The following is a 26,243-nucleotide window of genomic DNA, read 5'->3' as shown; positions in this document are numbered from 1 at the left end:
AGGAGATCTTCCTGCCAGGGCCATCCCACCCAGAAGGAAACAGGAGACATTGGGATCAGACAGAACGTGCTGGCCATGAATCCCCCAGGTGCCCTTGAAACCTCTCTGTGTTGTGTCCTCTCCAGCCCTCGTCCACACAGGGAGCAAAGCCCTCCACAGCCGGGCCAGGGCACACAGCTCCCTGTCCAGGCAGTGCAGCTTCCCCTGCCAGTCCCTGCTGACAGCCCGCTGCCCTCACTCACCCATGGAGGTGAGCTGGAGCTCTCCCTGCTGCGCTCTCAGCGGTCGCCCGGCGATCCCTGGGGACACAGAGCCTGTCGGGCCCCAGCGGCACGGCTCCCTGCCGGCGGCGCTGCCGGCCCTGTGGCCACACGGCCTCCTGCCCCGGCAGGGCTCAGCCCGGGCCCTTGCCGCACGCTGCCGCCCCAGGGCACGGCTGCCAGAGGGCGGCGGCGGCCCCGAGGCCAGGGCGGGGCTCCACGGCGCCGGGCCCGGCCGCCGCCGCAGCCGGGGCAGCGGCCGGGGTCGGGGCGGGGGCCGAGCTGCGGCGGGCCGGGGACGGAGCCCGGGCCCGTGGCTCACCGATGAACCTGAGGGCCGCCTCTCGCAGGGACTCCTGTGGGTTCTGCAGGTACGGCAGGGCCTGGCGCAGGTGCTCGGGTGCTCGGCTCCTGTCGTCTGTCAGCTGGAGAGAGCGGCAGCAGGGAAGGGTCGGCGCGGGCTCGGCCCCTCGGCCGGGCTCTCGCCGCGCCCGGCCCCGGCCTCCCCTGCCCGCACAGCCCCGAGGCCCGGGCAGCAGCCGCCGGCGCCGGGCTCTGCAGCGGGCACAGGGCCGGGTGCTGCCCGGGGAGCCGCGAGGCCGCCCCGCAGCCCCGCTGGGCCGGGGCTCCACGGGCACCCGGCTCGGGGCCACCGGAGCCTGGAGGAGAGCCCGCGCGGCCCGGGGAAGGGAGCGGTGTGTGGGGTGCGGGCCGGAGCCCCTGGCTGCAGTACTGGGTAAGGGGCCGCAGCTGCTAGCCCCACACACTGAGCACCAGGAGCAGGGATATTCTCCAGGCTGAGACTCCAGCTTCTCCAGGCCGTCCTTACCTTACTCTCATCCGTCTTCGATGGATGTTCCTTCTTCAGAAGCTGCTCGAGATCCCTCCTCTTCAGGAACTTGGTCAAACAATGCAGCGTTTCCCAAGCGGCCTGGAGAGCAGCAGAGATGCAGAGATGGCACCACAGCCCAAGGCACAGGACCCGCATCCCTGTGCCGAGGCCAGGAGGAGGCTGCAGCGCGAGAGGCACCAGGGCAGGAGGCAGCCGAGCCCCCTCCAGGGATGCACCAGCATGGCACAAACCCTCACATTTGCCACGCGCAGGTTCTCATCATGGCAGTAGATGAAAAGTGGGTACAAGCTCTTGTTCACAATTTTCTTCAGGGGCTTTTTTCCCTTGTCCACTACCAACTCCATCACTTTACAGAAGAGGTCGATGGAGAGCAGTTGCACATAGCTATTGTCCTAAAGGAAAGGAAAAAAACTAAGCACCAATTACTCCCGGCCTACCTAGGCAAAGGCCTGAAAATGGAGACAGCACAAAGTTTCTGGGAAGGACCCTGTGCCTGTGGCTTGGGTCACAGAACCTTACATTGTCAAAGAGCGCCAGGAGTGCCTCAGCCAGCTTTGGGGCAGTGGTGCTCGATACCAGGATGTCTTTGGTCGTGAGCATGTTAGTGAACACACGGAGGGTTATGGCAACCACCTCTCCATCGGCATCATCCAGCAGCTCCACAAAGCTTTGAGATAGGCAGCACATTCTTCTTGCCTGTATGGAACACAAGGCTATGCTGTGAAGCCATGAACAGCTGCACCACCAACAGTGGCCCCCTGGCACTGCAAGCCCACCCTACAGCCGCAGGGCCCAAAGGCCAAAGGCCTGTCCCAAAGCACTCGGGCAGCTGAGGCAGGAGAGCTTGGAGCAGCTGCCTCAGCTCCTGAAGCCCAGCCAGCCCACGGGGCTGCTCTCCCCAGTGCAGCTTTCACCTCCGCAACCTTCTCACCATCAGGGGATTCTGGCTGAGCGCCACGAGGCCTCTGAGCGCCAGGCGATGCCTCTGCCTGCACTTGCTGTGCAGGTACCTTGATATGACCCTCAGGACGCTACCACCACATTTAGTCAAGTCCAGGCATTCGAGGACCTGAAAGGCACAGGGCAGTGACACAGGGCCCGGCTGGCAGGAGCCCGGAACCGCACAGGGCCGGCCCCAGGCAGCAGCAGCAGCACAGGGCGTAGGGCGCCGTCCCAGGCACGGGATGTGGCTACGAGAGGACAGAGAGCTGTGAGGCAGCTCAGCCAGGCAGCGCTGGCCTTCAGGCTCACCTCCACGAGGAATGCCAGGAAAGGCAGATCCCAACTTGGTTTCTCCGTGCTGAGTAGCCGTATCAGGTGGATCGCAATGCGGGAACACAAAGGGATCAAGACATGGCGCATCTCCCTGTCAGGGGGAAAAAGATCCTGAGGTGGGGGGAGGGAAATCCTTTCCAGGACAGGCTCACAGAGGTGCAGTCTTTCAGCAGCACCCCTGGAGGGGGTGTGGGTGCTCTGAGAAGCTCTTCCTCCTGGGCGCCCTCCTCTTCCAGCCTTTTCCAGTCTGCTCAGCTGCCTGTCAGTGATGAGGCCCTCTGGCCCATGATCACAGGCACTGTGTGGGCCTCCCTGAGCACAGAGCACAAATTCCAGGGCCAGAAGGGAGAAGAGGGTCTCACCTGGCCAGTAGACCTACGGCATAGTGCTGGGTGTCAGCACAGAGCATTGTGTCCCAGCCATGCTTGCGCTCCATAGCGATCACTTCATTGTCACACTGCAGCCGGCAGAGCAGGGATTTAATGGCCTGCACTGCAAACCTGTGTGCAGAGCAAAGCCAGGTCACACTGGGAGCACTGGCACTGGCCACAAGTACATTGGAAGGACAGGAGGACAGAGACCTGTTGGGGTTGCTGGGAAGGCGGTGCTGCTCCCGGCATCCTCTCCAGAAGTGATGAACTTCCTCTGGTGGCATGTGCTGTGTGGTGATGACAACATGGAAGAGCAGAGCCACAAACAGGCGGGAGGAATAAAGGATCATTGCCTCGTGGCACTCAGGCACCTGGACAATCACCCAGAGCACCAGAGTTGCCTGCAAAAGAAGCAGACCAAGAGAGCACTCAGTGCCGTGGTGTCCATGTGGCAGGGCCCCAGGGGAGAGACGCAGGGGGAGCAGCGGACCTGGTGCCCCCTGAGTCTGCCCTTAGCCCAGGTTTCAGCTCAGTGCCTTAGGCAGGGGGAGGATGGAGAGCTGCAGGAGAGGACACCTGGGGGCGAGCAAAGGCCAGTTCCAGACACTCACAGCCAGGGCAAAAACGTGTTTGTTGTCCCCATCTGAGGTGAACATGTGACACAGAGGCCAATCCTCCATCACACAGAGCAGTGTTGGCAGCACCTTCTCCACTGTGGGAACTGACGAGCCTATGGCTCTCCACATCATTGCAGCAGCTCTGTGGAATCAGGGCTCTGTGTCAGGGGCATCTCAGTCACACTACCATGCCCTGTGCAGCTCTGGAGGCCAGGTGAGAGAGCCCCAGTGCCCTGAAGGGCAGGGAGGGAGCATGGCAGCAGAAATGGGAAAGAGAGGGGCCCGAGGGTCCTGGACCTCTCTGCCTGTCTGGCAGAGCCCATTGCACAGGCCGTGCAGGGCGATGGCCCTAAAGCCTGGTTGAGCTCTCAAGGCAGGCGGGCCCCGTACCTGTCACATGTTGGGGCACAGCGCAGGAGGGTCAGCACTACGTCAGCAGGGTGTTCTCCAGCCAGCCTCACAATGTCAATTTGCATCCTGGCATCCACAGTGACATGGGATGCTAGTCTCTGGTGAATATTTCTTACAATGGCTGGCACCTGTAGGAGGCATGGGGAAGTCTTGGAGCACTGTCCAAAGGAGCAACTTCCCCAGCTTCCCTTCCCACAATACTGTAATGGCTTCAAAGGCTGAGAGGCCCCAGTGGCTTGAGGGGACACACAATCCTGGGAGGTCTCCAGCCCTGGCCCAAGGCTGTTTACCTGGTGCTGAGGAGAAACGGCACTCTCCTCAAAAAAATCCATAGTGGAAGCATGAATCATGGTTGGAGTTGGTGTGGTGTCAGTATTTGCAAGGCCTTGAGTCATTCTGCTGTGACTGTTTGTGATGGCCATGCCCTCATTCATTTCCATGACAACAGCCTTTGCCCTGTGATCATTCACTGCCATGTCAAATTTTTCTGAGCGCGCAGTCAAATTTGTGCGGATGCCAGGCTCTGCTGGGAACTTGGTCAGCCTGGAGTTAAGCTTGGCTGTGCCCTCAGGTGCAGTGGTGCTGGTCTTTCGATGTCGAATGCGGATGAATTTTGTGAACATCTGCAGGAGAACAAAGTCAGGGATGTTCCATGGAATCCTCCAAGCGTGGTGCTCGGCTGAGCAGTGACAGCAGGCCCAGCCCAGGCGGGGATGGCTGCAGGTACCTTCAGTGTCCTGCGGAAACGGCCATGGGCAGGCTTCTGCTCTTGTGTGTGGTCTGTGGCTGCATCTGGCAAAGAGCGAGAGCAGCCAGAGCTGAGGGGCTGTGGGAGATGCCGGAGAACACAGCCCAGCCCTGTCCTCCCCAGGCTGGGACTGCCCCAGGGGATGCAGCAAGGGTGCTGCGAGGTTCAGCCCCAGCCCCTCTTCTGTCCTGTCTCCGGGCGTGTCCACAGCAGGTGGGAAAGGATGGGGCCAAGCTGGCTACAGCCAGCAGCCCTGTGTCCCAGTTCTGCCACTCACCGTCCTCCAGTGGCTGGAACTGCTCCGGCTCTTCAGGCTGTTGTGCTCCAGGGTCTTTCTTCTTTTTCCCCCTGAAGACTTTGAAGAGGCCAAGGAATCTGCCTGCCATGCCACAAGGTGGCGTTGAGGGTGCCTTCTAGAGAGATGACTCAGAAGAGCTCTGACTCAACAAGTTCTTGAAGACACCTGCAAAAGAGAAGCCTCAGGTAGGCCACAGGTCACCAAGTCCTGTGGTCTGCCCTCGACGTCACCTGTAGGAATAATGCCTCAGAAAAGCTCCGGATCAGACAGGAACGAGTGTGGTGTGGAGGGGGGTGCTCCTCACAACACTGCTCTATCCTGTCCTGTCCCGTCGCGTGCTCCAGGCACTGTGGTGTAGCTGTGTCATCACCAGCTCCTATGTCACCACGTGTCACAAAGGGTCCTTGGACCCCCTGTGCCGTTCCATGCCATGATGACTATGCTGCTGCACCGTGTCACAAAGGGCCCTTAGACACACTGCCACCTACCCTGGGGCCGCTCCCAGCCCAGCCAAAGTGGCCCAGGTTGGAAGGAATCCCTCGCCGCAAGTGTCTAAGACGGCCCTGGGACAGGATCTTTTGGAACGGCTCACACCATGGGCAAACGCTGCCCTGCTCTGCGGGCTCAGGGCAGCAGAAGGAGCCCCCAGGGCTGCCGACACAGCCGCAGCAGGAAGGGCACGGGGCCTTGCGCAAAAGCTGGCATGGCCCCCTTGGGACACGTCCCACCTGGTGGCCACCCTAAACCTGCGGTTGTGACACAGACAAGGAATGTGTGGGCCAGGGCACGAGTGCTGCTCTGACCCCTGGGGCCAGGGGAGCACTGGAATCTGCCGATGTGGCAGTCCCCGCCCAAGCAGAGCTGCCACTCCCCTTGAGCCCGGGCAGTGCTGGCGTCATGTGCTGCCCCAGAGACCTGTGCCCTGGGGGGCTTCTCTGCCACAGGGCAGCCTAAGCCAATGTGCATTGAGGGCAGTGCACCTTCCTACACGGGATGTTGGCAGGAGCACCTGGAGCAGCTGCTGGCAACACTTGGTCTCTTGTCATAAGCTGTTACTCCATGCTGACATTGTTTTCTCATTGGAGTGATTTCCTGCAGCACAAGATTACCTTCCCACAACGGCATAGAAAGATCTGGCACTTAAGAATCCTCAATTCAGGCAAGCTTTTCTTTTCATTCCTCAATTGACACAGTTCCAAAAAGTTTCAAACTTCCTAAAATAATGGGAATGGCCTGAGAACCTGATAGATTTGGAAGTTTCCTTCCCATCTCAAAGAAGCAACACATTTGCCCTAAGGTCATCCATTGAATGTCACTTCACAAAACACAGGACTACACAGAGGCAAAAGAAAGGCCTTGCTTTGGCTTCAAGCATTCTTCTGTGAAGGGATGGTAAGAACCTACTTCTCTTAAGGAGTAAAAGCTCTCCAGGAATCAAAGTCCACTCAGTGTTACAAAAGTAGCCCAAACAAATGAGTCCATTGCAAGAGGGCTAATCCTCCCCCTGCGACAGATATTTCAGAGGCCAATATTGTACAGCTTTCCCCTCTCCTTCGCTGCAGGAGAAGCAGGAACTCTAACAGAAAAAGTCCCAACTATTCATTCTGGCCTCCATAACCAAAGCTGTGCCAAAGCTGTGCCTTCAAACTGGCTCCAATTGCAGCCTAGACCTCTCACCTTGCAGACAACTCCTTCCCCAATACGCCCACCAACACCAAGCCCAGCTCAACACCCCGCCAGGACCCCCAGCTGTCCCCGCCCCTCCGCAGGGCTTTCCCACCCTCCAGCAGACCCCCTGATTCCCTGCGCGTGCCGTGGGATGGCACTCAGGAGGATGTGCTCCAAGGCCTTCCCCGGTAGCAAGCTCAGGCTGCCAGGCCTACGGTTCCTGGATCATCCTTCCCACCGATCCTTCCTGCGCACGGCGGTTCCATTTGCACGTCTGCGCTCAGCTCGGACTTGTCCCCTTAACCAGGACTGCTGGTAAAGGATGGACAGCAGCCCAGCCGGCTTGTTCTCCAGCTCCCTCTTTACTCTTGGCGGAGGTAGAAAATTCCAAAGGAAAGCAAGTGGTGTCGCAAGGAATGGGCAGCATCAGGCACCTTTGGTGAGATGCCTCAGGACTTCTGAGGGAACAGCGTTGGCCTAGATCTGTGGGTACCTGTGCAAGCTGTAAATCCGCTGCCTCGTATCGCCAGAAGTTTTAATACAGCAGACGGGTAAGATGTGAGATGTGTGTGCGTGAAGGCCTTTAAATCCACAGCTTTCAAAGGGCAGCTTTTGGGCTCACAGCTGGACAGAGATGCTCCTGCTCACACCTCTGTCCAAAGCGGGGGGCTAACACACCCTGCTGCAGGTGCTTGCCTTGATCTCTGGTCCAGGTCCAGGTGGATTCCAAACGTGCCCTTCACAGCCTTCTCCCTTCTTCCCCTGCCACTCTTCCAAGTGTAATGGGCCTCAAGGACTGAAAGGACCACAGAGAGCTAAAGGGGGACACTTGCACCTTCCTCACAGGGAGCTCCTCGGAAAGCGCTTTCCTTGAGAAATAAACCCCTTTCCCCCAGAGGCATTCCCCAGATTGGGAGCTTTCCTGGGGAACACAAACAGACTCTTAAGAAACCCTGGCAAGCCTGAATTCCTTGTGGTCCTTTCTGGACAGGCACTCCAGCTCTAGCGCGGATTCCCCCCAGTGTGGTTCCAGGTGGAGGTTCGGAACGTGCAGCCTCAGGCCCTCTACAAACACAAGCTGCCCGCTGCCTCCTCACCTGCCCCAACTCCTGCCTGCCGTCACAGCAGCAAAACCAGGCTGTTCCCGGCCACAGACCGGAGCCCTGTTCCCACAGGACGCTCTTGCCAGCACCTTCCAGGACTCTCCGCTGCACGTGCAGCACTGTTCACACCCCTCTCCACAGCCTTTGGAACACAGAGAGCACAACCTGTCTGGCGCTGCCATTCGCAGACTGGTGCAGGACTTACCATTTACCACAAAAGAGGTTATCTATTGTATCAGCTGGTACAGTAATTCTGTGCATTCTGCCCCCCCCCCCCCCCATGAATCCATGAAAGGAGTTGTCTCTGAAACCAGAGGTGCGATACAAGAAACATCCCCTTCTGATAACGACCTGCTTGCCTTGAGAAAAAGATGTGGGGAGATAAGCTGGAACTTCTGACTGACAGACACTTCACTTTACAAGCTATAAAGCTACGCAAACTTTGACCGAGAGAGAAGTCTCCTACATACACCCTGGAAACATGTAGGGCTTCTCCTTGAATGTGTGCGCATCCTCCTGTGTGTCTTTGTGGATATTTTAAAGGAAATTGAGGGAAAGGACTGTGTATTCCATCATCAATTCGATGGAAGTCACATTAATTCCCCATCTATTCTATTCACTAACTGTAATGGAGGTATCTTTTGTCATCCATTCTATTTTTTATCTACTAGTAGCTCTTTTTGTTTCATCCTGTGTAATAATACTCTGTTTAAAGTCTTATGTCTGTTAATCCTTTGTCTATTCAAGAAAGAATTCTTTTTGTAATAGACCTAACAGGCCATTCTTAAGAACTTGCAAATGAGAGACATTTGGGGTGCAGGATGCCTCAAACAGCTGCTGCCCGAAATCTGAGCCAAAGTGAGGACTTGTCCACCTTCTTGTCTCCCTATTTTAACAGGAGATCCCAAAGGTAGGTGGAGAAGGAGAAGCAGGGGCTGGTTTGCAGCCATGCCCAAGAGAGCTCTCTCTCTCACTTGGTCTCACTTGGGCGGCTTTCTGACTGGCTCTGAGGCAGGGGCTGCGATTCCTCAGTTGTGGGGACAGAGAACCGCAGCCGGGATCCCGGCGCTGCCTGACAGCGCTCGGGGCAGTCGGCACGGTGGCGCGTCCGAGTCTCGGCCACCGTGCTGCTGCTTCGCTTGCCCTTAGGCACACCCAAAGCTCCCTGTCAAGCCCTGATGGTCTCTGGTTCTGCCCTCTTCCTGACCCTGTGCAGGGATGGAGCATTGCTGTGCTTTCAGGAAGCTGTTCTTGAAAGCTTCCAGCATTCCAAGCTCCTTTGCCTTCTGTGGATGCTTGCCATGGGAATCCCTCACAGCTGGCTTCAGAGCATCCTCAGGTTTGGTTCTTCCAAAATCCAGGGGCTTCAGGGTGCTCAGTAAGACCTTCAACTCCACAGTGTTGTAGGATGGGACCTACAGCACAGGCATCTTCCAGCCTGATGTGGCCTCACCCCTCTGTGTCTCTGCACAAAACACAGCACAGAAGAGAATGGCAGCAGAGGCCTTTGTGTCTCAGCACTCCGGATTTGTGCTGCTTCAGCTCCACAGAGACGGAGGTAAAGTGAAGAAGCCAAACTGTTATTGATAAAGGCGAAGCAAAGGGATGAGCTAGGAGGGAATAAGGGGGCATGGGCAGGGTCTGAGGGCTGGGAGGGGAGGAGCTGTCCAAAACAGGTGGAGCGTGGAGAGCATAAAAGGGAATGGCCAGGTTCTGAGGGCTGGAGGGAGGGAGCTGTGAAAAGGGGTGGAGAGTGGAAGGAAAAACAGGGGATGGGCAGGATCTGAGGGCTGGGAGGGAAGGAGCTGTCAAAAGAGGTGGAGAGTGGAGAGGAAAAAAGGGAATGGCCAGGTTCTGAGGGCTGGAGGGAGGGAGCTGTGAAAAGGGGTGGAGAGTTGAAGGAAAAACTGGGGATGGGCAGGATCTGAGGTCTAGAGGGAGGGAGCTAACTACAAACAGGCAGGGGTCTGAAGCCATGAGAACTGTGCTAAGCCTCAACTATGCATAGAGCTCCAGCGGCACTGAGAGATTGTGTCCTCTTCAGTGTCTCCTGGTGTGTTCTTGGGACACAGGTTCACTGGATCCAGAAGCTGTCCCCAATTCTTCAGCTTTTTGGGGAAACCGGGCTTGATTCTGCAGGTTAGAGCAGGATGGGCTGGTGTCTTGCCTCTGGGCTTGAAGGGTTGGAAGAGAGAGGAACAAAGCCATGGTCAGAGTGGGAATCCTAGGAGATCTTCCTGCCAGGGCCATCCCATCCCAGAAGGAAACAGGAGACATTGGGATCAGACAGAACGTGCTGGCCATGAATCCCCCAGGTGCCCTTGAAACCTCTCTGTGTTGTGTCCTCTCCAGCCCTCGTCCACACAGGGAGCAAAGCCCTCCACAGCCGGGCCAGGGCACACAGCTCCCTATCCAGGCAGTGCAGCTTCCCCTGCCAGTCCCTGCTGACAGCCCGCTGCCCTCACTCACCCATGGAGGTGAGCTGGAGCTCTCCCTACTGCACTCTCAGTGGTCACCCAACGATCCCTAAGGACACAGATCTCTGCGTGTGCTTTTTGCTCGGCAGCAGCTCGGAAAGCTGTGCAGTGTAGTTTGAGTCTCTAGTGTCCCGGGAAGAGGGAGAATGCTGCAAGCCGGTTTGCTGTGCTCAGAAGGAGTTTCTATGGCTTAGCTCGAAACAGGATCTCTGCGCTTGTTTTTTGCTCGCCAGAAAGCTGTGCAGTGTAGTTCGTGCCTCTAGCGTCTCGAGAAGAGGTTAGAATGCTGCAAGCCGGTTTGGCTGTGCTCAGAAGGGGGTTTCTATGGCTTAGCTCGAAACAGGATCTCTGCGTTTGTTCTTTCCTCTCCAGCATCTCAGAAAGCTGTGCAGTGTAGTTCGTGCCTCTAGTGTCCCAGGGAGAAGGAGAATGCTGCAAGCCGGTTTGGCTGTGTTCAGAAGGCGTTTCTATGGCTTAGCTCGAAACAGGGTCTTTGCATTTTTTTTTTGCTCTCCAGCAGCCCAGAAAGCTGTGCAGTGTAGTTCGTGCCTCTAGTGTCCCGGGAAGAGGGAGAATGCTGCAAGCCGGTTTGGCTGTGCTCAGAAGGGGTTTCTATGGCTTAGCTCGAAACAGGATCTCTGCGATTAGTTTTTGCTTTCTAGCAGCCAAAAGCTGTGCAGTGTAGTTCGTGCCTCTAGCGTCCCGGGAAAAGGGAGAATGCTGCAAGCTGGTTTGGCTGTGCTCAGAAGGGGTTTCTATGGCTTAGCTCAAAACAGGATCTCTGCGTGTGCTTTTTGCTCCTAGCAGCCCAGAAAGCTGTGCAGTGTAGTTCGTGCCTCTAGCGTCCCGGGAAGAGGGAGAATGCTGCAAGCCGGTTTGCTATGCTCAGAAGGGGTTTCTATGGCATAGCTCGAAACAGGATCTCTGCATGTGCTTTTTGCTCGCTAGCAGCCCAGAAAGCTGTGTACTGTAGTTCGTTCCTCTATTGTCCCGGGAAGAGGGAGAATGCTGCAAGCCGGTTTGGCTGTGTTCACAAAGGGGGTTCTATGGCTTAGCTCGAACAGGATCTCTGCGTGGTCCTTTTTGCTCCCTGAAATGAATGAAATGTAAGAAATTCCCTTTTTTTGACACAGTCTGTCATTTGTTAAGAAAGTTATGCTGTTCAAATGTTTTGCCAGTTGTAAGCTATCTGTTAAAGAAGTTATGCTGTTTGTATCAAAATTTGTACCCTCAAAACCTTATTCCAAGTTGTATACCCCCTCTAAAACCCCAGGTTCCCTTCCCCTTCCATCGGGCTAGGCTGTCTCCATTCCCTGCCGGCTCCTCGAACTGCCGGCCCCGCCTAATAGGAAAATCCAAGGACTTCCATGGTGCATCGCTCCAAACCGAAGTGCAGTTGCCGGCAAGCGGACCCAAAAGCCGGGACCCAGCACAAAATCCAGATCAAAGGGAGACACTACAACAACGAGAAGACCCTGAGCTACCTAAGGACTGAATTCCTGCTTCTGCCGCCTCGCCATAACCACAAAGAGACTGGGAAGAAGTGACACCCCTAGACCACACGAGCCCAGTGGGGGTGCCGGGGATTCCCGCGAGACCGGAACCCCCGACTCTGCTGCGGCGAGAGCAGAAGGTCCGACTGACACTGATCCTCAGCGCGACAGGAGGCGAGGACGGCGACAGGAGCAGCGGCGGCGCAGGCAACCCCTCGAGTTCCCCCTTTAAAGAGCTGACTATAAAGGCCTTTTCAAAGGAGCAGGTCTCCTGGCCCATTTATAACAAGTTGGGGGCTCGCCGGGATCTAAGCCACGCCCAGAAGAGGACCAGGACGGGAAGGCGCAGCCCGACCTCGGACCTCCCGGGACAGCTGGACATCCCGGACCAGAAGACGACGCTCGCCAGCCTCGTGGGACGCCACTGAGGAGCATCGGTAAGAAACACTGGTGGCGGGAGTGGAGACGATCGGATGTGGAGTGAATGAGAGTGGGGGCCGGCAGCTCGGACCCCCCAAGCGAGTCTGGACTGCTGAATACGCGTTTTCCGCACCCCCGCAAGGGGGCCGGCCGGGAAAAGCAGGAAGCGAGTGAACTGAGAGTGACTGCGGCGTCTCCAGGGGCATAGGCACCCCCCTCTGGACGTGCGGAGGAATTTAGAGAGTAAGTGGCACGTCAAAGAAGTAAGTGAAGCACGCACCACACTGGCTGAGGTTATAGCCCGGGGTGTCACAGGAGACTAGCGCTGGCTGGGGTAGCGGCTGGAACCCTAAGGGCGGGTTGCCCAGGCTACTTTCGGGCTTGTGAGTTGGCACTGGCTGGGGTAACTACCGGGGTGTGGGGAGAGAAAGAGAGCACTGGCTGAGGCTACGGCCCAGAGCGTCTGAAGTACCGGCTGGGGTAGCAAAGATAGGCTGCTTCGGGTGCTTTGGAGACTGGCTGGGGTAGCTGTCGGGGTGCTGGGATAAAAGTCTGCATTGGTCGGGGGTATCTTGGGTACACTTTCCGGGTTTCGAGAGGTAGAACTGTTCGGGGGTGCCCAGGGAAGAGGTACGCTGTCCGGGTGCAGGGGAGTAAGGAGTGCTTGCTAAGGGGTAGTGGCTGAGGCCCTAAGGCGGGTCACCAGGCTACCTGTGGGACATTCCGAGCACTGGCAGGGGTAGTGCCCAACCCCTGAGAGGGTCCCTGGGGCTACTTACGAGGTGCTCAAGAGTGAGTGAGAGTTAAAATTTGGGCTGCCCGCCTTTAAACTTGTGTATGTGGTAGAGGCACCTTAAAGAAGTTTAATTAAAACAAAGGTCAAAATATTTTGCTTTGTGTTGCCCTGAAGTAAGTTTCTGTCATGAGGGAACAAGAGGCATTAGAAACTTATTGAGGAAGGAGGTCAAGGAGGATTGGGGGTGTCATGGCTCTATGCGTTAGGGGACCCCATGAAACATCAAGAAGGGCCCATAGTAAATTTTGAAGTAGGTCCCCAACATGAAGAGTTTGAGTTTTTAGTGAATACTGGTACAGATAAATCATGTATTACTGACTTCCAGTTGAAATTGCGATTAGAAGAAAGACATGTGAAGTCCTAGGAGCAGAAGGGGAGCCTTTCAAGGCTTCAGTTATAAAAAATGTAGAAATTAAAGAAATTCCAAAGAGTTGTCCACTAATTCGATATATCTACCCAAAGTAGACAGTCAGTTAGGAGTAAGGATTCTTCCTAGAAAAGGAAGAATGATGCTACAAATCATGAGGCTGACTGTTAGAGACTTAGGGGAAGTCAGGCCAGAGGTCTGGCTGAGGAGAGAAAATATGGATATTTAGATATCCCACCTATAGAAATAAAAATACAAGAAAAGACACCTCCTATAAGGGTCAGGCAATACCCTATTTCTCTAGAAGGGAAAAAAGGACTAACCCAAATTATAACCCATCTACTCACAGAAGGAGTATTAAAACCTTGTATGTCACCCCACAACACTCCTATTCTGGCTATAAAAAGACAGTGCAAAACCCTAAGAGAAGTGAACAAAAAGACAATTACAGGCACCTAGTAGTACAAAACCCCTACCCGCTCCTGAGCAAGATTCCTGGAGAGCAGTCCTGGTTTACTGTAATAAATCTAGGGATGCTTTTGGACCTGTCCTTTGGCAGAGGGGGCCGAGATTGGTTTGCTTTTGAGTGGGAGTGCCCTGAAAGTAAGAGAGGGCAGCAACTGAGATGGACTCGTCTTCCTCGGGGGTCCACTGAAGGGCCAAACCTCTTCGCGGCAAGCCCTAGAAGAGTTACTGAGACGTTTATCCCTAAAAACGGTGTGCAAATCCTGCAGTATGTAGATGACCCTCCTAATGTCAGGGAAAAAGCAGGATAAAGTGAAGGGAACCAGTATTAATCTACTAAATTTCTGGGAGAAAAAGGCCTCAAGTGTCAAGAACAGACTGCAGTTTATAGAATCGTGGGTCACCTGCTTCAGACACCTCATTGGGGAAGGGTGTAGAAATTAAGCCCTGAGAGAATCTCAGGTATGCTCTCAGTCCCAGCTCCAACCACAAAAAGATACAAGAAAATTATAGGACTATTTGGTTATTGCAAGCTATGGATAGAAAAATATTCCAAAGTGTTAAATTTCTCTATGAGAAGTTAGTCCAACCTGAACCTGTTAAAATGGACAGATAAAGATGAAGAACAATTGAAAGACTAAAGACAAAATTGTCTTCAGCCCCTGTCCTGAGGTCTCCCAGACCTTAAGAAAAAGTTTGACCTATTCATTAACTCTGAAGGGAGAATAGCTTATGGAGTATTAAACCGAAGAATGGAGAGGACACAAAAAGCCTGTCGCATATCTTTCCAAACTTTTGGATCCAGTTGCAAGAGGGTGGCTCGGCTTGCCTCCAGGCGTAGCAGCCACAGCTGTTCTGTAGAGGAAGCACAAAAACTGACACTGCAGGGAAAAATAATTGCACACACACCCCATGATCTCAGGACAGTGTTGAGCCAAAGGGCTCAACACTGGCTGCTGAGACTCTAGATTTTAAAATATGAAGTGATTTTAACCTGGCACCAGTGATTTGGAGCTAATCACATCAAAAGTCTAAATCCTGCCCAGTTCCTCGCAGGGAACCCACACAAACTTAGAGCACAATTGCCTGGAAATCATAGATTTACAAACACAAGTAAGGGAAAATCTTGAAGATATACCTCTACCATGTGGGAGGGTGCTATTTATTGATGGATCATCTAGGGTGACAGAGGGAAAGAGAATATCAGGCTATGCAATAGTCGAAGGTACAGAAAGGACAATTTAAAGTTATAGAAAAAGAAAAAACTGTCCCCCCATTGGCTGTCCGTGTTGTGAAGTCTATGCCCTCAAGAGGGATTAGATTTATTAGACAAGACCAAGGTACAATCTACACAACTTGAGATATGCATTTAGAATAGTACACACATTTGGAAAAATCTGGGAAGAAAGAGGCTACCTAATTCAAAGGGGAAAAATCTGATACATAAAGAATTATTAAATTGGTATTAGAATCTCTTATGAAGCCCCAAGAAATAGCAATTGTACATGTCAAGGGACATCAAAAAAGGACACATTTGAAGGAAAGGGCAACCAAGTAGCTGATCAAGCAGCCAAACTAGCAGCTCAAAGGCTGGGAGAACCAATAAAATTCTTACTTTAAATGATGTACCAGCTAACAAAGTTAGTGAACCCATATATGATGAAAATGAATTAAAAGAAATAAAAAAGTTAGGTTTACACCAAGGGAAGCAGGGAGAATGGCTGACCCCAGATGGAAGATTCCTAAATAAAGCAATAGCTCGAAAAATGCTGGCAGAAATCCACAACTTAACTCACTGGGGCACCCAAGAGTTGTGTAATGATTTTCTGAGAGAACACCTATGTGTTGGAATCTATAACCTGACTAGAGCAGTTACCAAAAGATGCCTAATTGTCAAAAAGTAAATCAAAAAGTAATAAGAAAGCCCACACCAGGGGGAAAACAAATAGCATTAAGACCCTTTCAAAATATACAAACTTCACAGAATGCCTCCAGTACAAGGACATAAGCATCTTTTGGTTATAGTTGATCACTTAATGCATTGGGTGGAAGCCTTCCCTACAAAAGGGAAACAGCACAAGTAGTATAAAGATACTACTAGAACACATCATCCCCCGATATAGACTGATAAATAATCGTTTCAGACAGAAGCCCCCACTTTGTAGCACAAGTCCTGCATGATGTTGTTAAAGCCTTAGAAATGAAATGGCAGTTACATACACCCTGGCATCCTCAAAGCTCAAGAAGAATTGGAGAATAAATAAAACCTTCAAAAATGTATTAACTAATTAATAACAAAAACTGGAATGAATTGGCTAAAATGTTTGCCCCTAGCACTCTTGAAAATCTGAGTTCGACCAAGGTCAGACATAGGGGCTTCACCATACACAACTATCCCGAATAAAAAGACCATTGCCACTTCCCAGTGTCTCTAATACCCCAGCAAAGACTCCCTCCAAATAGACCACCATTAGAGACCCAGACACACTTAAAATAACCTTCAAAAAACTACCAAAGCCCATTAGAAACAAACAACAAACAAAAAAAAAAAAAAAAAAAAAACCCGTTGTTCAAAATCTTTCCAAGTTGTTATCAAAAGCTGTCATTTAAAAATGTTCTCTGTAAGTTGTTCTAAAATACCATGAAGTGTTAAGCTGTTTTAAAAAGTTGTGATAATATCATTACAGATCTCTCATAGGGCACACCACGAAGGGCTAATCAAAAACTGAAAAAGAAGTGGGAATACACTGAAAGGAACTCCATAAGGCCAGCTAAATACCTTCCCCAACCCAAGAGGCAAGACCAGGTGAGATCAAGACAATGGTTCATACTGGACTCTTGGGAGGACTAAAACATAGTCCTATTGAGCAAACACATCGAAAGAGCATGCTCTAAGAGCTATTGTCCCACTTCCCCAACCCAAGAGGCAAACCAGGTGAGATCGAGACAATGGTTCATACTGGACTCTTGGGAGACTACACACCATCCCATCTATGACGGGGAGAACCTGCAGTCCCTTATAAGAGTTCACACTCATGTAATCCCATGTGTTTTGATATAAAGCAGTATTAGATTACATGAAATGCTGCAACTTTAAGCAGCGCCTAACTGGAAAGTGCCCTATAAGAAATAGTTTACATTAATTAGAACCTCAAACTGAAGAACTAAATAAAATATTCCCATGAATAAAAAACTGCCAATTGATGCGGGCAAAGGCCTGATCAAAGAAATAGGGGGGACTGAAATGAATGAAATGTAAGAAATTCCCTTTTTTTGACACAGTCTGTCATTTGTTAAGAAAGTTATGCTGTTAAAATGTTATGCCAGTTGTAACCTGTCTGTTAAGAAAGTTATGCTGTTTGTACCAAAATTTGTACCCTCAAAACTTATTCCCACGTTGTATACCCCCTCTAAAACCCCGGGTTCCCTTCCCTTCCGTCGGCTAGGCTGTCCCCATTCCCCTGCCGGCTCCTCGAACTGCCGGCCCCGCCTAATAGGAAATCCAAGGACTTCCATGGTGCATCGCTCCAAACCGAAGTGCAGTTTCCGGCAAGCGGACCCAAAAGCCGTGACCCGCACAAAAATCCAGATAAAAGGGAGACACTACAACACCGAGAAGACCCTCAGCTACCTAGAGACGAATTCTGCTTCTGCCTGCCTCGCCATAACCACAAAGAGACTGGGAAGAAAGTGACACCCCTAGACCACACGAGCCCAGTGAGTCCTGGGGATTCCCGCGGGCCAGAGCTCCCGACTCTGCTGCGGCGAGAGCAGCAGATTCGCCTGACACCTGATCCTCAGCGGCGACAAGAGCGAGAACGGCGACAGGAGCGCGACGGCGCAGGCGACCCCTCGAGTTCCCCCTTGAAAGAGCTGACTAATAAAGGCTTTTCAAAGGAGCAGGTCTCCTGGCCCGTTTATAACACTCCCTAGCAGCCTAGAAAGCTGTGCAGTGTAGTTCGTGCCTCTAGCGTCCCGGGAAGAGGGAGAATGCTGCAAGCCAGTTTGGCTGTGCTCAGAAGGGGTTTCTATGGCTTAGCTCGAAACAGGATCTCTGCGTTTGTTCTTTCCTCTCCAGCAGCCCAGAAAGCTGTGTAGTGTAGTTCGTGCCTCTAGTGTCCCGGGAAGAGGGAGAATGCTGCAAGGCGGTTTGGCTGTGCTCAGAAGGGGTTTCTATGGCTTAGCTCGAAACAGGATCTCTCCGTGTGCTTTTTGCTCTCTAGCAGCCCAGAAAGCTGTGTAGTGTAGTTCGTGCCTCTAGCGTCCCGGGAAGAGGGAGAATGCTGCAAGCCGGTTTGGCCTGTGCTCAGAAGGGGTTTCTATGGCTTAGCTCGAAACAGGATCTCTCCGTGTGCTTTTTGCTCTCTAGCAGCCGAGAAGCTGTGCAGTGTAGTTCGTGCCTCTAGTGTCCCGGGAAGAGGGAGAATGCTGCAAGCCAGTTTGGCTGTGCTCAGAAAGGGTTTCTATGGCTTAGCTCGAAACAGGATCTCTCGCGTGTGTTTTGCTCTCTAGCAGCCGAGAAAGCTGTGCAGTGTAGTTCGTGCCTCTAGTGTCCGGGGAAGAGGGAGAATGCTGCAAGCCAGTTTGCCTGTGCTCAGAAATGGTTTCTATGGTTAGCTCGAAACAGGATCTCTCCGTGTGTTTTTTGCTCTCTAGCAGCCGAGAAAGCTGTGTAGTGTAGTTCGTGCCTCTAGTGTCCGGGGAAGAGGGAGAATGCTGCAAGCCAGTTTGCCTGTGCTCAGAAATGGTTCTATGGTTAGCTCGAAACAGGATCTCTCCGTGTGTTTTTTGCTCTCTAGCAGCCGAGAAAGCTGTGTAGTGTAGTTCGTGCCTCTAGTGTCCGGGAAGAGGGAGAATGCTGCAAGCCAGTTTGCCTGTGCTCAGAAATGGTTTCTATGGTTAGCTCGAAACAGGATCTCTCCGTGTGTTTTTTGCTCTCTAGCAGCCGAGAAAGCTGTGTAGTGTAGTTCGTGCCTCTAGTGTTCCGGGAAGAGGGAGAATGCTGCAGCCAGTTTGCCTGTGCTCAGAAATGGTTTCTATGGCTTAGCTCGAAACAGGATCTCTGCGCTTTTTTGCTCCTCTAGCAGCTCAGAAAGCTGTGTAGTGTAGTTCGTGCCTCTAGTGTCCCGGGAAGAGGGAGAATGCTGCAAGCCGGTTTGACTGTGCTCAGAATCGGTTTCCTATGGGTTAGCTCGAAACAGGATCTCTCGTGTGCTTTTTGCTCTCTAGCAGCCCGAGAAAGCTGTGTAGTGTAGTTCGTGCCTCTAGTGTCCAGGGAAGAGGGAGAATGCTGCAAGCCATTTTGCGTGTGCTCAGAAATGTTTTCTATGGTTAGCTCGAAACAGGATCTCTCCGTGTGGTTTTTGCTCTCTAGCAGCCGAGAAAGCTGTGTAGTGTAGTTCGTGCCTCTAGCGTCCCGGGAAGAGGGAGAATGCTGCAAGCCAGTTTGCCTGTGCTCAGAATGGTTTCTATGGCTTAGCTCGAAACAGGATCTCTGCGCTTGTTTTTTGCTCTCTAGTAGCTCAGAAAGCTGTGCAGTGTAGTTCGTGCCTCTAGTGTCCCGGGAAGAGGGAGAATGCTGCAAGCCCGTTTGCCTGTGCTCAGAAATGATTTCTATGGTTAGCTCGAAACAGGATCTCTCCGTGTGGTTTTTGCTCTCTAGTAGCTCAGAAAGCTGTGCAGTGTAGTTCGTGCTTCTAGTGTCCCGAGAAGAGGGAGAATGCTGCAAGCCGGTTTGCTGTGCTCAGAAGGGGTTTCTATGGCTTAGCTCGAAACAGGATCTCTGCGTGTGTTTTTTTGCTCGCCAGCAGCCCAGAAAGCTGTGCAGTGTAGTTCGTGCCTCTAGCGTCCCGGGAAGAGGGAGAATGCTGCAAGCCGGTTTGGCTGTGCTCATATGGGGTTTCTATGGCTTAGCTCGAAACAGGATCTCTGCATGTGCTTTTTGCTCTCTGGGAGCTCAGCAAGCTGTGCAGTGTAGTTCGTGCCTCTAGTGTCCCGGGAAGAGGGAGAATGCTGCAAGCCAGTTTGGCTGTGCTCAGAAGGGTTTCTATGGCTTAGCTCGAACAGGATCTCTGCGTGTGTTTTTTGCTCGCAAGCAGCTCAGAAAGCTGTGCAGTGTAGTTCCTGCCTCTAGCGTCCCGGGAAGAGGGAGAATGCTGCAAGGCGGTTTGGCTGTGCTCAGAAGGGGTTTCTATGGCTTAGCTCGAAACAGGATTTCTGCATGTGGTTTTTGCTCTCTAGTAGCCCAGAAAGCTGTGCAGTGTAGTTGTGCCTCTAGCGTCCCAAGAGGGAGAATGCTGCAGCCGGTTTTGTGTGCTCAGAAGGGGTTTCTATGGCTTAGCTCGAAACAGGATCTCTGCGTGTGCATTTTTCTCTCTAGCAGCCCAGAAAGCTGTGCAGTGTAGTTCGTGCCTCTAGCGTCCCACAAAGAGGGAGAATGCTACAGGTCGCTTTGCCTGTGCTCACAATCGGCTTCTATGGCTCAGCTCGAAACGGGATCTCTTTAAGTGGTTTTTGCTCTCTAGTAGCTCAGAAAGCTGTGCAGTGTAGTTCGTGCCTCTAGTGTCCCGGGAAGAGGGAGAATGCTGCAAGCCAGGTTTGGCTGTGCTCAGAAGGGGTTTCTAGTGCTTAGCTCGAAACAGGATGTCTACATGTGGTTTTTGCCTCTGAGCAGCCCAGAAAGCTGTGGCAGTGTAGTTCGTGCCTCTACGTCCCGGGGAAGAGGGAGAATGCTGCAAGCCAGCTTTGGCTGTGCTCAGAAGGGTTCTATGGCTTAGCTCGAAACAGGATCTCTGCTTGTGCTTTTACTCCCTAGCATGCCCAGAAAGTCTGTGCAGTGTAGTTCGTGCATCTAGTATCCCGGGAAGAGGGAGAATGCTGCAAGCCGGTTTGGGTGTGCTCAGAAGGGGTTTCTATGGCTTAGCTCGAAACAGGATCTCTACGTGTGTTTTCTTCCCTGAAGCAGCCCAGAAAGCTGTGCATTGTAGTTCGTGCCTCTAGCGTCCCCGGAAGAGGGAGAATGCTGCAAGCCGGTTTGACTGTGCTCAGAAGGGGTTTCTATGGCTTAGCTCGAAACAGGATCTATGCGCTTGTTTTTTGCTCGCCAGGAGCTTGAAAAGCTGTGCAGTGTAGTTCGTTCCTCTAGCGTCCCGGGAAGAGGGAGAATGCTGCAAGCCGGTTTGGGTGTGCTCAGAAGGGGTTTCTATGGCTTAGCTCGAAACAGGATCTCTGCATGTGGTTTTTGATCTTTAGAAGCCCAGAAAGCTGTGCAGTGTACTTCGTGCCTCTAGCGTCCCCGGAAGAGGGAGAATGCTGCAAGCCGCTTTGGTTGTGCTCAGAAGGGGTTTCTGTGGCTTAGCTCGAAACAGGATCTCTGCGTGTGCTTTTTGCTCCCTAGCAGCCCAGAAAGCTGTGCAGTGTAGTTCGTGCCTCTAGCGTCCCGGGAAGAGGGAGAATGCTGCAAGCCGCTTTGGCTGTGCTCAGAAGTAGTTTCTATGGCTTAGCTCGAAACAGGATCTCTACATGTGTTTTTGATCTTTAGCAGCCCAGAAAGCTGTGCAGTGTAGTTTGTGCCTCTAGTGTCCCGGGAAGAGGGAGAATGCTGCAAGCCAGTTTGCCTGTGCTCAGAAATGGTTTCTATGGTTAGCTCGAAACAGGATCTCTCCGTGTGTTTTTGCTCTCTAGCAGCCGAGAAAGCTGTGTAGTGTAGTTCGTGCCTCTAGTGTCCGGGGAAGAGGAGAATGCTGCAAGCCAGTTTGCCTGTGCTCAGAAATGGTTTCCTATGGTTAGCTCGAAACAGGATCTCTCCGTGTGTTTTTTGCTCTCTAGCAGCCGAGAAAGCTGTGTAGTGTAGTTCGTGCCTCTAGTGTCCGGGGAAGAGGGAGAATGCTGCAAGCCAGTTTGCCTGTGCTCAGAATGGTTTCTATGGTTAGCTCGAAACAGGATCTCTCCGTGTGTTTTTTGCTCTCTAGCAGCCGAGAAAGCTGTGTAGTGTAGTTCGTGCCTCTAGTGTCCGGGGAAGAGGGAGAATGCTGCAAGCCAGTTTGCCTGTGCTCAGAAATGGTTTCTATGGTTAGCTCGAAACAGGATCTCTGCGTGTGCTTTTTGCTCTCTAGCAGCCCAGAAAGCTGTGCAGTGTAGTTCGTGCCTCTAGCGTCCCGGGAAGAGGGAGAATGCTGCAAGCCGGTTTGGCTGTGCTCAGAAGGGGTTTCTATGGCTTAGCTCGAAACAGGATCTCTGCGTGTGCTTTTTGCTCCCTAGCAGCCCAGAAAGCTGTGCAGTGTAGTTCGTGCCTCTAGCGTCCCGGGAAGAGGGAGAATGCTGCAAGCCGGTTTGGGTGTGCTCAGAAGGGGTTTCTATGGCTTAGCTCGAAACAGGATCTCTGCGTGTGCTTTTTGATCTTAAGCAGCCCAGAAAGCTGTGCAGTGTAGTTCGTGCCTCTAGCGTCCCGGGAAGAGGGAGAATGCTGCAAGCCGGTTTGGCTGTGCTCAGAAGGGGTTTCTATGGCTTAGCTCGAAACAGGATCTCTGCGCTTGTTTTTTGCTCGCCAGCAGCTCTGAAAGCTGTGCAGTGTAGTTCGTGCCTCTAGTGTCCGGGGAAGAGGGAGAATGCTGCAAGCCCGTTTGCCTGTGCTCAGAAATGGTTCCTATGGCTTAGCTCGAAACAGGATCTCTGCGTGTGTTTTTGCTCTTCAGCGAGAAAGCTGTGCAGTGTAGTTCGTGCCTCTAGTGTCCGGGGAAGAGGGAGAATGCTGCAAGCCAGTTTGCCTGTGCTCAGAAATGGTTTCTATGGCTTAGCTCGAAACAGGATCTCTTTAAGTGGTTTTTGCTCTCTAGCAGCCGAGAAAGCTGTGTAGTGTAGTTCGTGCCTCTAGTGTCCCGGGAAGAGGGAGAATGCTGCAAGCCGCTTTGCCTGTGCTCAGAAGGGGTTTCTATGGCTTAGCTCGAAACAGGATCTCTCCGTGTGTTTTTTTGCTCTCTAGCAGGCCGAGGAAAGCTGTGTCAGTGTAGTTCGTGCCTCTAGCGTCGGGAAAGAGGGAGACTGCTGCAAGCCAGGTTGCCTGTGCTCAGAAATGGTTTCTATGGCTTAGCTCGAAACAGGATCTCTGCATGTGCTTTTTGCTCGCCAGCAGCCCAGAAAGCTGTGCAGTGTAGTTCGTGCCTCTAGCGTCCCGGGAAGAGGGAGAATGCTGCAAGGGTGGTTGTGCTCAGAAGGGGTTTCTATGGCTTAGCTCGAAACAGGATCTCTGCGTGTGCTTTTTGATCTTTAGAAGCCCAGAAAGCTGTGCAGTGTAGTTCGTGCCTCTAGCGTCCCGGGAAGAGGGAGAATGCTGCAAGCCAGTTTGGCTGTGCTCAGAAATGGTTCCTATGGCTTAGCTCGAAACAGGATCTCTACGTGTGCTTTTTGCTCTCTAGCAGCCCAGAAAGCTGTGCAGTGTAGTTCGTGCCTCTAGGTCCCGGGAAGAGGGAGAATGCTGCAAGCCGGTTTGGCTGTGCTCAGAAGGGGTTCTATGGCTTAGCTCGAAACAGGATCTCTGCGTGTGCTTTTTACTCCCTAGCAGCCCAGAAAGCTGTGCAGTGTAGTTCGTGCCTCTAGCGTCCGGGAAGAGGGAGAATGCTGCAAGCCGGTTTGGCTGTGCTCAGAAGGGGTTTCTATGGCTTAGCTCGAAACAGGATCTCTGCGTGTGCTTTTTGCTCCCTAGCAGCCCAGAAAGCTGTGCAGTGTAGTTCGTGCCTCTAGCGTCCCGGAAGAGGGAGAATGCTGCAAGCCGGTTTGGCTGTGCTCAGAAGGGGTTTCTATGGCTTAGCTCGAAACAGGATCTCTGCGTGTGCTTTTTGCTCCCTAGCAGCCCAGAAAGCTGTGCAGTGTAGTTCGTGCCTCTAGCGTCCCGGGAAGAGGGAGAATGCTGCAAGCCGGTTTGGCTGTGCTCAGAAGGGGTTTCTATGGCTTAGCTCGAAACAGGATCTCTGCGTGTGCTTTTTGCTCCTTAGCAGCCCAGAAAGCTGTGCAGTGTAGTTCGTGCCTCTAGCGTCCCGGGAAGAGGGAGAATGCTGCAAGCCGGTTTGGCTGTGCTCAGAAGGGGTTTCTATGGTTAGCTCGAAACAGGATCTCTCCGTGTGTTTTTTGCTCTCTAGCAGCCGAGAAAGCTGTGTAGTGTAGTTCGTGCCTCTAGTGTCCGGGGAAGAGGGAGAATGCTGCAAGCCAGTTTGCCTGTGCTCAGAAATGGTTTCTATGGTTAGCTCGAAACAGGATCTCTCGTGTGTTTTTTGCTCTCTAGCAGCCGAGAAAGCTGTGTAGTGTAGTTCGTGCCTCTAGTGTCGGGGAAGAGGGAGAATGCTGCAAGCCAGTTTGCCTGTGCTCAGAAATGGTTTCTATGTTAGCTCGAAACAGGATCTCTCCGTGTGTTTTTTGCTCTCTAGCAGCCGAGAAAGCTGTGTAGTGTAGTTCGTGCCTCTAGTGTCCGGGAAGAGGGAGAATGCTGCAAGCCAGTTTGCCTGTGCTCAGAAATGGTTTCTATGGTTAGCTCGAAACAGGATCTCTCCGTGTGTTTTTTGCTCTCTAGCAGCCGAGAAAGCTGTGTAGTGTAGTTCGTTCCTCTAGCGTCCCGGGAAGAGGGAGAATGCTGCAAGCCGCTTTGGCTGTGCTCAGAAGGGGTTTCTATGGCTTAGCTCGAAACAGGATCTCTACATGTGGTTTTTGATCTTTAGAAGCCCAGAAAGCTGTGCAGTGTAGTTCGTGCCTCTAGCGTCCCGGGAAGAGGGAGAATGCTGCAAGCCAGTTTGGCTGTGCTCAGAAGGGATTTCTATGGCTTAGCTCGAAACAGGATCTCTACATGTGCTTTTTGCTCTTTAGCAGCCCAGAAAGCTGTGCAGTGTAGTTCGTGCCTCTAGTGACGCGAGAAGAGAGAGAATGCTGCAAGCCGGTTTGCTGTGCTCAGAGGGGTTTCTATGGCTTAGCTCGAAACAGGATCTCTGCGCTTGTTTTTTGCTCGCCAGCAGCTCGGAAAGCTGTGCAGTGTAATTCGTCCCTCTAGCGTCCCGGGAAGAGGGAGAATGCTGCAAGCCGGTTTATTGCGCTCAGAAGGGGTTTCTATGGCTTAGCTCGAAACAGGATCTCTCCGTGTGCTTTTTGCTCTCTAGTAGCTCAGAAAGCTGTGCAGTGTAGTTCGTGCCTCTAGTGTCCCGGGAAGAGGGAGAATGCTGCAAGCCACTTTGGCTGTGCTCAGAAGGGGTTTCTATGGCTTAGCTCGAAACAGGATCTCTGCGTGTGCTTTTTGATCTCTAGCAGCCCAGAAAGCTGTGCAGTGTAGTTCGTGCCTCTAGTTCCCGGGAAGAGGGAGAATGCTGCAAGCCGGTTTGGCTGTGCTCAGAAATAGGGTTTCTATGGCTTAGCTCGAAACAGGATCTCTACGCTTGTTTTTTGCTCGCCAGCAGCCGAGAAAGCTGTGCAGTGTAGTTCGGCCTCTAGTGTCCCGGGAAGAGGGAGAATGCTGCAAGCCGGTTTGCCTGTGCTCAGAAGGGGTTTCTATGGTTAGCTCGAAACAGGATCTCTCCAGTGGTTTTTGTTCTCTAGCAGCCCAGAAAGCTGTGTCAGTGTAGTTCGTGCCTCTATTGTCCCGGGAAGAGGGAGAATGCTGCAAGCCGTTTTGCCTGTGCTCAGAATGGGTTTCTATGGCTTAGCTCGAAACAGGATCTCTGCGCTTGTTTTTTGCTCGCCAGCAGCTCAGAAAGCTGTGCAGTGTAGTTCGTGCCTCTAGTGTCCCGGGAAGAGGAGAATGCTGCAAGCCGGTTTGGCTGTGCTCAGAAGGGGTTTCTATGGCTTAGCTCGAAACAGGATCTCGCGTGTGCTTTTTGCTCTCTAGGACCTCAGCAAGCTGTGTAGTGTAGTTCGTGCCTCTAGTTCTTGGGAAGAAGGAGAATGCTGCAAGCCCGTTTGCCTGTGCTCAGAAAGGGGTTTCTATGGCTTAGCTCGAAACAGGATCTCTGCGTGGGGTTTTTTGCTCTCTAGCAGCCGAGAAAGCTGTGTAGTGTAGTTCGTGCCTCTAGTGTCCAAGGAAGAAGGAGAATGCTGCAAGCCAGTTTGCCTGTGCTCAGAATGGTTTCTATGGCTTAGCTCGAAACAGGATCTCTACATGTTGCTTTTTGATCTTTAGAAGCCCAGAAAGTGTGCAGTGTAGTTCGTGCCTCTAGCGTCCCTGGGAAGAGGGAGAATGCTGCAAGCCCGTTTGGCTGTGCTCAGAAGGGGTTTCTATAACTTAGCTCGAAACAGGATCTCTGCCGTGTTCTTTTTGCTCTCTAGCAGCCTAGAAATGCTGGCAGTGTAGTTCATGCCTCTAGCGTCCCGGGAAGATGGGAGAATGCTTGAAGTCAATTTGGCTGTGCTCAGAAGGGGTTTCTATGGTGCTTAGCTCCAAACAGGATCTCTACGTGTGCTTTTTGCTCCCTAGCAGCCTAGAATGCTGTGCAGTGTAGTTCGTGCCTCTAGCGTCCCGGGAAGAGGGAGAATGCTGGAAGCCAGTTCTGGTTGTGTCCAGAAGAGGGTTTCTATGCTAGCTCGAAACAGGATCTCTGCGTGTGCTTTTTGATCTTAGCAGCCAGAAAGCTGTGCAGTGTAGTTCGTGCC

General features: G+C 52.7%; 1 protein-coding gene across 1 annotated transcript in view; it reads right to left on the bottom strand.

Annotated features, from left to right (window-relative positions):
- Positions 1–394: 394 nt before the first annotated feature.
- LOC136363795 (uncharacterized) overlaps positions 395–26,243 on the bottom strand; it is a 26,866-nt gene continuing 1,017 nt past the window's right edge. Inside the window, exons 4-15 of the mRNA XM_066323275.1 lie at positions 8,589–8,748; positions 4,813–4,914; positions 4,515–4,579; positions 3,767–4,410; positions 3,371–3,518; positions 2,751–3,160; positions 2,365–2,479; positions 2,045–2,182; positions 1,633–1,809; positions 1,350–1,505; positions 1,090–1,191; positions 395–685 (exon numbers count right to left, since the gene is read on the bottom strand). Of these exons, the coding sequence (XP_066179372.1) occupies positions 395–685; positions 1,090–1,191; positions 1,350–1,505; positions 1,633–1,809; positions 2,045–2,182; positions 2,365–2,479; positions 2,751–3,160; positions 3,371–3,518; positions 3,767–4,410; positions 4,515–4,579; positions 4,813–4,914; positions 8,589–8,748 (2,508 nt within the window). The remainder of the gene's footprint in view (positions 686–1,089; positions 1,192–1,349; positions 1,506–1,632; positions 1,810–2,044; positions 2,183–2,364; positions 2,480–2,750; positions 3,161–3,370; positions 3,519–3,766; positions 4,411–4,514; positions 4,580–4,812; positions 4,915–8,588; positions 8,749–26,243) is intronic.

This window comes from Sylvia atricapilla, chromosome 7 (assembly GCF_009819655.1).
Source record: "Sylvia atricapilla isolate bSylAtr1 chromosome 7, bSylAtr1.pri, whole genome shotgun sequence".
NCBI classification, from domain to species: Eukaryota; Metazoa; Chordata; class Aves; order Passeriformes; family Sylviidae; genus Sylvia; species Sylvia atricapilla.
The sequence above is the reverse complement of the archived record's forward strand: the minus strand, read 5'-3'. Positions and strand labels throughout refer to the sequence as shown.